Source organism: Emys orbicularis, chromosome 1 (assembly GCF_028017835.1).
Source record: "Emys orbicularis isolate rEmyOrb1 chromosome 1, rEmyOrb1.hap1, whole genome shotgun sequence".
Classification (NCBI taxonomy): Eukaryota; Metazoa; Chordata; order Testudines; family Emydidae; genus Emys; species Emys orbicularis.
Genome location: NC_088683.1, coordinates 267,869,493 through 267,882,024, shown reverse-complemented (window position 1 = coordinate 267,882,024; position 12,532 = coordinate 267,869,493). Strand labels below are relative to the sequence as shown.

General features: G+C 36.7%; 1 protein-coding gene across 5 annotated transcripts in view; it reads left to right on the top strand.

The window, feature by feature from the left end:
• The window catches only part of PCCA (propionyl-CoA carboxylase subunit alpha), a 421,040-nt gene that overhangs the window by 161,383 nt on the left and 247,125 nt on the right, over positions 1-12,532 (top strand). For all 5 annotated transcript variants that reach the window (XM_065409497.1, XM_065409531.1, XM_065409513.1 and 2 more), the window contains exons 10-11: positions 3,706-3,808; positions 11,911-12,005. In XM_065409497.1, coding sequence (XP_065265569.1) covers positions 3,706-3,808; positions 11,911-12,005 — 198 coding nt within the window. The remainder of the gene's footprint in view (positions 1-3,705; positions 3,809-11,910; positions 12,006-12,532) is intronic.

Sequence of the window (12,532 nt, the reverse complement as noted above, 5' to 3'; positions counted from 1 at the left end):
GCTGCATTCACTACATCCTCTAATTTTGTAATTCTCCTTTAAAAAAAAAAAAAAAAATCAGATTGCATTCAGTTAAGAAAATTAACACAACACTGATTCTCCAAAGAGATTTTTTTCATGCTGTAATCAAGGATGTTGTAAATAGATTGGATATGAGTTATTTGATAGAATATTAAAAGTGAATAGAGAAAGCTCACTAAATTTGTGAAATTCCATTTTACTGGTGGGGAGGGGAAGGAATCAAATCCCCAGGTATTTAATTTGTGATTCTAGGACTTTGACTGTGTCTTTTTATAAACAAGAAGCCAGCCATTTATATAGTAAAAATATTGTGACTATATACAAGAGTTTTCTCAAATCATTTAAAAGAAATTTGGAATCAAGCTAAAGCATTGTTTTTGTTTGTTTGTTTACTTTTTATGTTTACTTTAAAACTAATTATTTGTAAGGTATTTATATTTTGATTAACGTTAAGCATTGCACTTAACAGTCACAGTTTTAAAGGGATTGTATTGGTGATTCTCAAACAGCTGTTTTTAGAGCTAGGTTTCACAAGAACACAGAACTAGACAGAAAGTGTCTACGCCAGGGGTCGGCAACCTTTCAGAAGTGGTGTGCTGAGTCTTCATTTATTCACTCTAATTTAAGGTTTCGCATGCCAGTAATACATTTTAACGTTTTTAGAAGGTCTCTTTCTATAAGTCTATAATATATAGCTAAACTATTGTTGTATGTAAAGTAAATAAGGTTTTTAAAATGTTTAAGAAGCTTCATTTAAAATTAAATTAAAATGCAGAGCCCCCCGGACTGGTGGCCAGGACCCAGGCAGTGTGAGTGCCACTGAAAACCAGCTCGTGTGCCGCCTTCGGCACGCATGCCATAGGTTGCCTACCCCTGGTCTAAGCAATGCCAGCACTGGAATTTTATTCCCCCCCCCCATTAATTGGTATTTGGCTGGTCCCAGTATCGGATATTGTAATGTGACATTATATCCCAAGTCTCCTACTTACCCTATCTATTTCTGCCCAAAGAAGGTGGTTTCTGTAATTGTAGTGAGGCTGAGCTTTGTGAGCATGCAGTGCTCCCAGATCATTCCATTGCAATTCAGCCAACAGCAAGAAAACTTGTGGGTTCTGTTTTTATTGAATGCATATTTCTTGCCAAGAAGTGTAGTCTTGGTGAAAAAAAGACATTAAAGAAGCCCTACAGCATCCCTGGAGAACCAGTCTGGCACACAGCTCAACCAGAATTGGAGGAGTGCAAAGGCCACCTTTTCACCACCCTCTCCTGAGCTGACAGTATGCTCCTCAGCCATGGCAAAGATCTGAGACAGTATCTCCTAATGCTTTGGGTCCCTAGGCCACTGGTTCAGTACTGATTCAAAGAGAAGCGTGAAGCTTAAAATACGTAATATCTTTGTTGGGCTTACGTCCAGACATTGTCTCTCTGCCTAGTCTGTGTAATCTGACTAGGTCTTCTATGCCCCTTTAAAATGAATGAAATTCATTCTTTTATTAATAGTCTTCATTCTATTTATGGACACAAAGATAGGTTTAGAAAACACAAGTGTGTAAATAAAGTCAAAATACCTAATTAAGACAATCACGTATTTTTAGGTTTTACAGATGTATAGATGAGGTAATTAGGCATATTGATTTTTTTTTTTTTCTTTTAAACAAGCATTGCAGTCTGGATTTTTAATTAGCACATGCTTCAGTGAAGGAAAAATAAAGTAGTCAATCAATTTCACATAATGCTGTCTGATATAATGTTTACAAAAGCAAATCCATTGATTTCAATACACTGGACCTTCGTTAGAATGCGCGTCTATATAGCGTGAATTCACATATAACGCGGTCGCGGCCATGGATCCCAAATTTAATTACTTTAAATGCAATTCATTTTAACGCGGTCCCTGCTATAATGCAGTCCCCGCGTTAACGCGGTACAGCACATGGATCCCAAATCCCGTGTTCTAGCCGAGGGTCCGGTGGACTTAAAATTGTTCAGAATCTGTTTTGATAAATATAGATGTACACCTGTACCTCGATGTAACGCTGTCCTCGGGAGCCAAAAAATCGTACTGCGTTATAAGTGAAACTGCGTTATATCGAACTTGCTTTGATCCACCGGAGTGCGCAGCCCTTTCCCCCCCGGAGCACTGCTTTACTGCGTTTTATCCGAATTCGTGTTATATCGGGGTAGAGGTGTATCTGTGTGTGTGTGTGTGTGTCTGTCTTTCTCTCTCTCTATTTTGCACCATTTTAGTTTAACGTTTTTAGTCAGATAAGCTAGAGTGGTGTCTACTTGTATACAAGTGGTATAATTTTGTTGTACAGAGCATGAATACGCTGAAGTCCATCTTCCTCTTGAATAAATAAATTTAATGATTTGAGGTTAAAAAATAAAATTGGCCAAAGGGAACAACTGAGTGCTAAACAAATTCAAATCTCTTTAAATTATAAAACAGCCATTATCTAAATGTGCGTGTTTAAGAGGATGATAGAGGTACCTTTAAATATAATACTCAAAAAAGGGCCACATGTATCCATCCTACAAAAAACTGTCAGGGAGGCTGTGTTTAGGACACTGAACTGAGTTTGGGAGAGAAGAAATTCACAGCTGCCTCCAACTAATAGGCAAGTGCATCACAGCCCTTCCATGGCTACTGTTCCATTTTATGGGCTAAAACAGTGACTGCTACCACTCTGCACCTCCTACATGTGGTGTTAGGACGACTGCATTCTGGCAGCTGAAGATACAGTAGTTTGCCCCCCACCTCTCCTGTGAATTGGCCTGTCTCTGGGGCCAGCACAGAACCTCTTGTCTGCTGTGTGAAGGGGTTGCAGAGTCCACCATGCAGCCTTTGGGCCCTATTCACATGTGTCAACTTTACCCAGTGGAAACTGTACTTAAATTTGTATTTCACTAGTCATGTCCCGCAGTAGTAACTGCTCTATCAGGAAAAGTGAAACCAACACGTTCAGTATCTCATTAATCAAACAAATGAAAAATTAAATCTTATGTAGGAGAAAGTAAATAAAGGCAGGAGGGGAAATCATACTAAGGGGCTTGGTGCATGCAATGTAAGGCTGAGTTCTACCATACATTAGGAAAATAAACTTATGACTATAGCTAAGTATTGTGTTTAAAAAAATTGTGCATTTAGTAATGTGTAGAACAGCTGAATTTACATAGTACAGCATCCAAGATTTGTCCTTTCATTTAATTTTTGTATAACTAACCTTTGGCTCTGCCATCGTTGAGTTATTCAGACGCTGCAATTCCTAAAAATTAATGATGGACCCATCCAAGATGTGAATTTTGTATTACATAATTGTTTTTGGAATTTTACAATTTTTTCTCTTGGAAAATACGTAACTTGTGCAAAGTTGTCCAACTGTCTTAAAAATGCTCAAACGTTTAAACTCTTCAGAGTTCCCTTTGTTCTTTGAGGGGAAAATTAATGAATTTTTACTTTCCTTCTACCTATCCAAGAAAGCTCTTATTTTTGCATTCTGTTTAAAAAAATTGAATGTACACTTAGTGAATCGTGTCTTTTTGGTGATATATAGATTAACGGATGGTAGTCTGATTTAAGTGAATACCAAAACTCCCACTGAGTGGAAACTGAATCAGGCCGTAAAAGGATTCATTTTCTTTATTGTCAGCCTTGCTTTTTTTGGTTTTTGTTTTTTTTTAAAGGGAAGGCTTTAGATTTTCATCTCAAGAAGCTGCTTCAAGTTTTGGTGATGATCGACTATTGATAGAAAAGTTTATTGATAACCCTCGCCACATAGAAATCCAGGTATGTATTTTTTCCATTTGAAATAAAATTTGAAATGATCAAACCTTGAGATGGTCGAACATGCACTATAATGGTAAGCATGGTCAGATTTATTATAGCTTTAAAGACATTAATGTGGATATCAAACTGTATTCTGTTACTCAGAGACCGTGACTTGGATTCAGCTGTCCTCTCAAGCTTCTTTCAGAGTAGATTCTGGAGGTGGAAAGTCTTACAACCTCTTTTCTTCCACTGCATCATCCCTTCTGCTAGAGAGTCCAGATGGGTCCATCGCAACCCAAAACACGGGTGGTGCAGGCTAATGGGGAAGGCGTTTGTGACCATGGTGGCTATGTGATGTGCTGATCTAGCATATCCCTTGAGCTGCTTCCTGCAGCAGGGTTCCTACAGAGTATCCATCACAACTTAAAACTCCCCTGATCTGGCAGAAACCCTGAGTGCGGCTATTTGATGCAGTGCTACTTGTTCTAATTCATGGGGGCGGGCTTTGCTAGGAGCTATATTTTACCCCTCTTTCCATTAGCATGGATTAATCTATTAATATGCTTCAGATAACAAAATAACATTTTCGCTCCTACTCCCCTCTGTTTTCCAGGAAGATGGGAGAAATGGTATCCATGCATTTGTCTGAACCGCAAAGATCTGCCTGCCCCCAAATTTTCTCCTTTGTTTTTCACCTCCACATCCCACTATCAAAGCATTCTTCAAGCTAAGGTGGTCTAGAGCCAACTTCCTCCAGAGCACATTTAACATTTTCTTATTTGTCCAGAGGGGATTGCTTAATTCCTTCAGATACGTTGGACATAACACAGGAAAATCAAATGAAGGTCATCAATGGGTTCTGATGACTGATGATGCATATCATTTGAACTACACGTTTGTAGTTGCTGTGAAGTCAGTTGAACCACTTAAGGTGTGTGTAGGTGTTGCCTCATAGTTCACAATATATGGCTGCTTTTTACTTGGATAGCTTAGATACAAAAAAAGATTAATTTTGATCTTGGGCCAGACCTGCAGTTGGTATAATTTGGCATAGCTCCACTGAAGCAAATGGAACTACTCCAAATGCCCTTTGTGTTACAAGCAGCTCTTTTCAGATTGAAGATAAATTTTGTTCATGCCAGAGACGCTAGTCTTCTTACAAGAATTCACCAAATCTGAAAATTTAAAACAAGCCTCTATTTTGAAAATAAATACATTTAAAGATGTCTTAACTAATGGAAACAAATCTCTTCTAATGCTCATGCATTAGAAGAATAATGTAGCAAAATATTACAACATTTTCCAAGACAATTTCCTTTGGACTTTTAGCCAAGAACAAGAAATTTGCAGCCCCAAATACTTCTTTGAAATAAGAGATAAATGATTAAAAATAGAGTTTGAGCAGAAGTGCCATCTCAGCTACATCATCATTATACTTCAAAATTGTGCTAAAATTTTAATATTATGTACATTAAAGAATTTTTGAATCTTTGCCATTAGTGGGTATATAATATACTGTGCTTGATTCATATTATGTAACCAATATCTGAGTCATATTTACATTGAATTCAAAGCAAAAAATTATACCATTATTAGACTTATCAATTGCACACAATTTGGGGAGAAAAATTATCTTTAGATTTTTCTGGAGGGAATTTCTTTACATTTTAACGCATTCTTCAATATTTGTTTCAATAAAAGACAAGTACAGTGGTTGTTCTGACAATGTTGGTTTGTATTGCATCCTATTTCATATGGAAGCAGAAACGTATCCATATAAACCCTAGAACTTTCCCACAGATCTTGGGGGGGGGGAGGGGAAAGTATTTATTATATCATGCTTATGTTTGGATTTAGTCATAAAATGTGCCTCAAGCTAAATAATTATGTGGATTTATTATTTCAAAGTGCAAAATACTGGGCATAGAATACGTTATTTAAACAGTCAAGTTAAAGTTTTGCATACAACTCTAACAAACCTGAAAGGGATTCTGAGGTTTCTTTTACTGTTTTCTTAAGACTCTAGGTAAAGTGATGTGAATAAAGATTTTCAAATATATTTATAGCTAATTACAAACCAACTCCTACTTCTTAATATGAGGTTTTTGCCTGTCAGAATTTTGAAAAATCAAAGTTCTGAAGCCCAAGCAAGTGCTATTAGACTAGAGTGAACAACTTACTTGACATCTTTCTTTAGTGTGTATGCATCAATGGGTATCATATAAATTAAAACCAGATTTATTGATACCAAACAGGACTATATTCAGGCATACAGATTTTGGTAAAAAGTTTTACCTGTTTAATATTTTGAATGTATTCTTTCCCATCTTATCTATGGAACTTAAAATTGTGGATGCAACCCTGAATGAATCTCTTTTGACAAGAAATCTATAATGTGTGTGTCAGTTTCCTTAACGGAAGTTTCATTTGTTTTTCCAGTCCAAAATACAAATTCCTTATAATTTGTCATGTGATTTTTTTTCACTGAGACCTTGAGATACTTTGACAGCAGTTCAATAATTTAATATAAAAAACCCTGCTGATTGTGTGGACTGGTAAGTAAGAGGAAAAAACAAATTAACCCCTTTAACACTGCCAAATATGTCCACTCTATTACCCAACATGCTTAGTATGATCTGATTTTTGGTTTTTTTGCTTAAAAATTTCCCTAAACACAGACTTGATATGGTATCAGAAAAATGAGCAAATATTGAATCTACTAAGGGTGAAGGTTAAGCCCAAAACTATATTCTGGCTTTTGAGTGACCAGGAACTGAATCCTATCAAAAGGCCCAAATTTTCAACAGTGACTATTGGTTTTTGGGTCCCCAGCTTTTTTGGGGGCTCCACTTTAAATACCTTAAAAGGCCTGATTTTTCATAAGGTGTTGAACATCCAGCATCTGAAAATCTGGGCCTTTTGATAGAATTCAAATTTGACACCCAAAACTACTATTCACTTTTGAAACTGTAGACTCCTATTCTTCCTTTGTGGCACCAAATACCATCTCTTTGGTCTCTGGAAAGATACCAACATTAAAAAAGTGTCAGCTATCAAATATGTTTTATAAACATAAAAGATCAATATTAAATAGTATCAAAGAGACTCCTCACATGCTTAAAATTAAGCACATGCATGTGTGGTTGTAGGCTTGGGGCCTTAAAGTAATCTGTTCCTCAACAGGGGTAATGTTGGCTGTCAAATTATTTTTTATAAAAATTAAAAAATGATAAATCTTCTCCTTATTTCTCTTCCACCCCATCAAACAAGTAAGCAGAACCACCCAACTGAATCAGTGGCAAAATTTCCTTCCATTTCAGTAGATACAGAGTTGGATCAAAAGTACTATAAAATGCACAGTGAAACTAGCACCTGAAGTGGGGATGGTAGCCTATTTAAGAAGTCTAAAAATGGATTCAGAAATTAAGTTGATTTTTAAGACCCTCAGTTCAGGAAAACTCTGAAAGTCAATGGGATTTAATATGTGCTTAAAGTTAAATGTGTGCTCAAGTGCTTTCTTATATTGGTACTTAATTTTGCAATCCACCTTTATTCACTTCTTATTAAATAACCCTGCCTGACTGATATTTTTTGCTCTACCTTTCAAAAATGTTCGGATATTTCACATTTTAGAACAATGTGATACTATACATCAAATAACATCAAAGATCAAACAAGATATCATTGATTTTTATAATTTATAAATTTGAAATAAGAATAATGAATCATATTTTATCCTTGTAATGCATTATAATACACCTTTACAACAATCCAGTATATCATTTTAGCTACATATCCTAATCAAGTTTAGGATTGACCTTGATTCATGTTCAAACTGCTGAACATACAAACACTTTGAAAACAGATGCCAAATATTTATTAATTTAGCAGTAGCTTTTAAACAGTTTTTTTTAACATTCTTGCACAGCTCCAAAACCTTGCGTACTTAAAAATGTAAGGGTTTCCTGTGCTGAGGAATAAAACAAACACTCGTAAAACATAAAAAAAGGCTAAAACAATTAACAGGAAAAAAGAGTCCAAATAGACTTCATGGCTTGAACTGATTTTTGGAGTCTTGTTCTCCTTGAATATCTGACATGAAGGATCTCAGTTTAAAGTAAAAGTAAACTGAATGTCTAATTGCAAGGTATTTGGTTAAATACCAAATGTTGCAACTGGAAATGGCATTTGGCTGAATTCAAATAGGAGAGAGTGTAATAAATGTTATTTTATTATTTAGTGTAATGAGGTGTCAGTAATAAATACCACTAATTAGTTAATCTTGGAACTTCACAAATCTGACCATTTTCTTTAGTAATTTTTTTAATATCTTGCTTTTATCACCACTAATTAGGAAAAAATACTGTAGATGGAACATGTATTTTTAATTAGAGGTAGATGGGAATTTCAGTTCACCCCAGTAGTAATTAAAGACTGTTATTCCCACTTTCTGTAAATGCATTTTGACAATGAAACCTCTTCTGAAAATAATTATAATTATATATAATAATTCTTTTATTAAACAATTATTTTTGTTTTGTTTCTAAAAATAATATGAATAGTGGTCTCTAGATAAAGACCCAACTCTGGATGTTCCTTTGCTTACACCTGTCAAGGCTGTATCCCCATTTTGAACTTTAGGGTACAAGAGTGGGGGCCTGCATGAGGACTTCTAAGCTTAACTACCAGCTTAGTTCTGGTCCGCTGCCACCATTCCCTACCCTGGGAAGCTTTTAGAAACCTCTCACCAATTCCCTGGTGAATACAGATCCAAACCCCTTGGATCTTAAACAAGGAGAAATTGACCCTTCCCCCCTCCTTCCTTTCACCAACTCCTGGTGAATACAGATCCAAACCCCCTTGGATCTTAAAACAAGGAGAAATTGACCCTTCCCCCCTCCTTCCTTTCACCAACTCCTGGTGAATACAGATCCAAACCCCCTTGGATCTTAAAACAAGGAGAAATCAATCAGGTTCTTAAAAAGAAGGCTTTTAATTAAAGAAAAAGGTAAAAATCATCTCTGTAAAATCAGTATGGAAAATAACTTTACAGGGTAATCAAACTTAAAGAGCTCAGAGGACCCCCCTCTGTCTTAGGTTCAAAGTACAGCAAACAAAGTTAAACACTCTAGTAAAAGGTACATTTACAAGTTGAGAAAATAAAGTAAAACTAAGACGCCTTGCCTGGCTTTTTACTTACAAGTTTGAAATAAGAGAGACTTGTTTAGAAAGATGGGGAGAACCTGAATTGATGTCTGGTCCCTCTCAGTCCCAAGAGCGAACAACCCCTTCAAACAAAGAGCACACACAAAAGCCTTTCCCCCCCCCAAGATTTGAAAGTATCTTGTCCCCTTATTGGTCCTTTGGGTCAGGTGTCAGCCAGGTTACCCGAGCTTCTTAACCCTTTACAGGTAAAAGGATTTTGGAGTCTCTGGCCAGGAGGGATTTTAGTACTGTACACAGGAGAGCTGTTACCCTTCCCTTTATAGTTATGACAACACCATTGAGCTAGATTGTTAAAAGCAACGTCTTAAGCCTTTGTGTTAAGTACTCATATCTGCTTCTTATAAGCCAAGTTTGTTGATAGTGGCAAAATAATAGTTTTAAGAAGCAGATTGCAAACGTGAGTAATGATACAAGCAGTTTCCCGAGAGACTATAGGTACCTCAGAACTGGGGAAAGGAGTGGGAGGAGTGAAGGTGGGTTTCCTAACTAAGAAGGAGATAGGGGAGAGCTGATCAGATGATTCTCCCCTCCCTCCCCCCGGAAAATGTTTATATAAATAGGGGGAAATAAATTTGTCAGATTTCCATTGACAATTTATACTTTTTGTCAAAGCTGTTTTTTCAATTAAAACTTGAATTTTTCTGTGGAAAGCAGACACTTTTTTCATGAAAAGGTTTGTTTAGTTACTTTCACTCCACCCCCAATTTTCTATTGAAAAACTGTTTCAATGGAAAAGCCCGAATAAGAGGGTCTGGTTATAGAAAAGCAGGGCAATGAAGCAGCCATTGTTGTTCCAGAAGAGCAATTCTACACAAGCGAGCATACCCTGTCCTTTGGGTTTTATTATTTAAAATAATATTTATAGTATAAGTCTCCCCTTCTCTAAAGACACTTCTCTACTGGGAGTCCATGGAGTTCAGTTTCTGCAGTCATGGACTGGATGGACCAGGACTGGAATGAGGAGATAGGCTATGCTCTGTTGGATTCTCCATTCTTCTGTTCCAGCACAAGTTAATACACCCTGAAGCTATGCTGTGTTGCTCTGTTTCCTGAAGTGTGCTTCAAAACCTTCCTTTTGGGAGATTCAGAGACCAGCTGTACTTAGGAAACTCCTATGAACTAGTAATGCATTATAATACACCTTTACAACAATGCTCTAGCAGCATTTGTGCTCTCCAGGGTCATTGGGAAGCAGTGGGATCAAGCACCAGCACAAAAGCTAAAGGCACCTATGTGGATTTCTCCTGGGGATCCCCCAAGTTCCACAGGTTAAGTGGGGACAAATTATGCTCCATCCTCACCTCTATCCCCTAAAGATTCCTATGAAAATGTTGAGTTTGATGCTGCAAGTAGCTGATCTGGCCCTGATCCAGCAAAGCACTTTAACATATTATTAACTTTAAACACATAAAGTAGTCCCACTGAAATCAAAACTCAGACTTTTGTCTCATTTGCCTGGGTTATTTCCACATTAGTTAACAATTTTGTGTTGATGCATGAGCTGTAATGGAATCTAGCTCACTCTCAGGTCTATTTACTCTGTGGTGCTAAAAGGAACAAGTTGTTAAAACTTTTTTTTGCTAAAGTAAGCAGATAGGGATGAGTTCACACAGGTTTTTGAGTAAGATGGTACTATTTTTATCTAGTCAATTTTGAGTTCAGAACTGCACTTTTAAAGGATGGGGCATGAGGATTGGTACAGACAATTGTAAATCAGAGCGGGAAGGCTAGTGGAAAAAGGTTTGTAGGAGAGGAAAGTATGCTTAGTACATGAAAAGGGGGGAATTGCTCCAAGAATAGGGAGCAGCATGAAATAAGATATAAAGTTGGGAAAAGCCAAAGGAAGCATTAAGGAGTGGCCTGAGTATGAACGAAAGGATTGGGCTCAGACTAGGACTGCCTATATTTTCCTTTCTTCTGACAGTTTGAAAAGCTCATGATCAGTTGACAGTCCTATCCTGCTGACCTGCACGCTTCTCCAGTCTGGATATGTGAAATGGGACTCAGACTCTTCATCCTATGCCTTGCTCTTCAATATACTAAGCTTGCAGGGACTGCAGTAGCTTCAGCTGCTTGGGAAGGCTCCTTGAAACAACCAGTTAAATTTTCATCTGAATTGTTGGAGAAATCTGGATGTTACATTGCATATCTCATTCTTTCCCCCTCGCTTTTGCCAAGAGACACGGGTTTTTTAACCCACGAAAGCTTATGCCCAAATAAATCTGTTAGTCTTTAAGGTGCCACGGGACTCCTTGTTGTTACGATGTTTCTGAACACTTGTCTCCCATTTGAGGGGCACTGTATTATGATTAACCCATTGAGTAGGCTCCATTAGTAACTGTTTCTGAAAGCTTTTTATCCATAGAGCAATAGCTAAATTTGACATCTTTTGAGATTTTACTCCCTTTTGTTGATATAGGCTATTGTTAACAGTATACTTATGTTTGCAATACTATTTTAGGAGATTACAATATAATTTTGTCCCCATCCATTGATTTTCAGTTTTTTTTTATTTAATGAACTTCACTTTTGTATTTCTCACAATGTTTGAAATTATTGGAGCTTTCCCCCCACATATCCTTCATAAATACAGTTTAAAAAAATAAGTAGTGGAGATTTTAGAAAAAAGACAGTTACTGTGTTTAGAGTTTGAAATAATATTCTCACCGTATTTATAATACAGCTAATTTTCTAGAAAGGACATGTTCATTTCTGTTTTCAGCATGCTTTGCTAGAGTGCTTCTTTTTTATGTTTAATTTGGTGAAACATTTTACATTTGAACTCTTATGTAATGAAATCTATGGCACACAGATGACAGCACAGGCATCTGATAGTGGAATATAAAAAGGCCAAATATATGCACTTCTTTGTTAATAGCAACATATTCTACTAGGTTTTGGCAGATAAGCATGACAATGCTTTGTGGCTGAATGAAAGAGAGTGCTCCATTCAAAGAAGAAATCAAAAGGTTGTGGAAGAGGCACCAAGGTGAGTATAAACTTCTCTCCTTGTACCTTTTTATGAGCATTGATTACGCTTTGGAAAGCTACTTTTACATACTGTACAGATATGAACAATTTTTAGTCCATTAAAAAACACCGTAAAGACAAGTAGTAGTGTTTAAGTAACTAATGTAATTCTGATTCAGAATTTAGCATCGCAGTATTCTGATCTAGCTTCACAATGTTCATTCTATGTCAAGTTATTACAGTTTTTATTCATAATCTTGTATAAAATAGATAGTAAGAGTACTGGTCAAGTATTTTAGACATACACACAGAAATGTTCTCCTTTTGTGATCGTCTCCTACCAGTGAGTACAGAAGCCAAATGAAGTCTCAGACTCGCTGTTCCTGAAGATGTTTGATTGCTACGTTAATTGATAGGATGGCAGAATCTCGCCCTGTTACTCAAGTGTTGAGTAGTACCTCACTCCATAGCAAGTCCCAATCAAATTAATGACCTGTAGTTATTAGGAGTCCAGTACCTCCAGCTGCTCAATGTTTTTAACTCCAT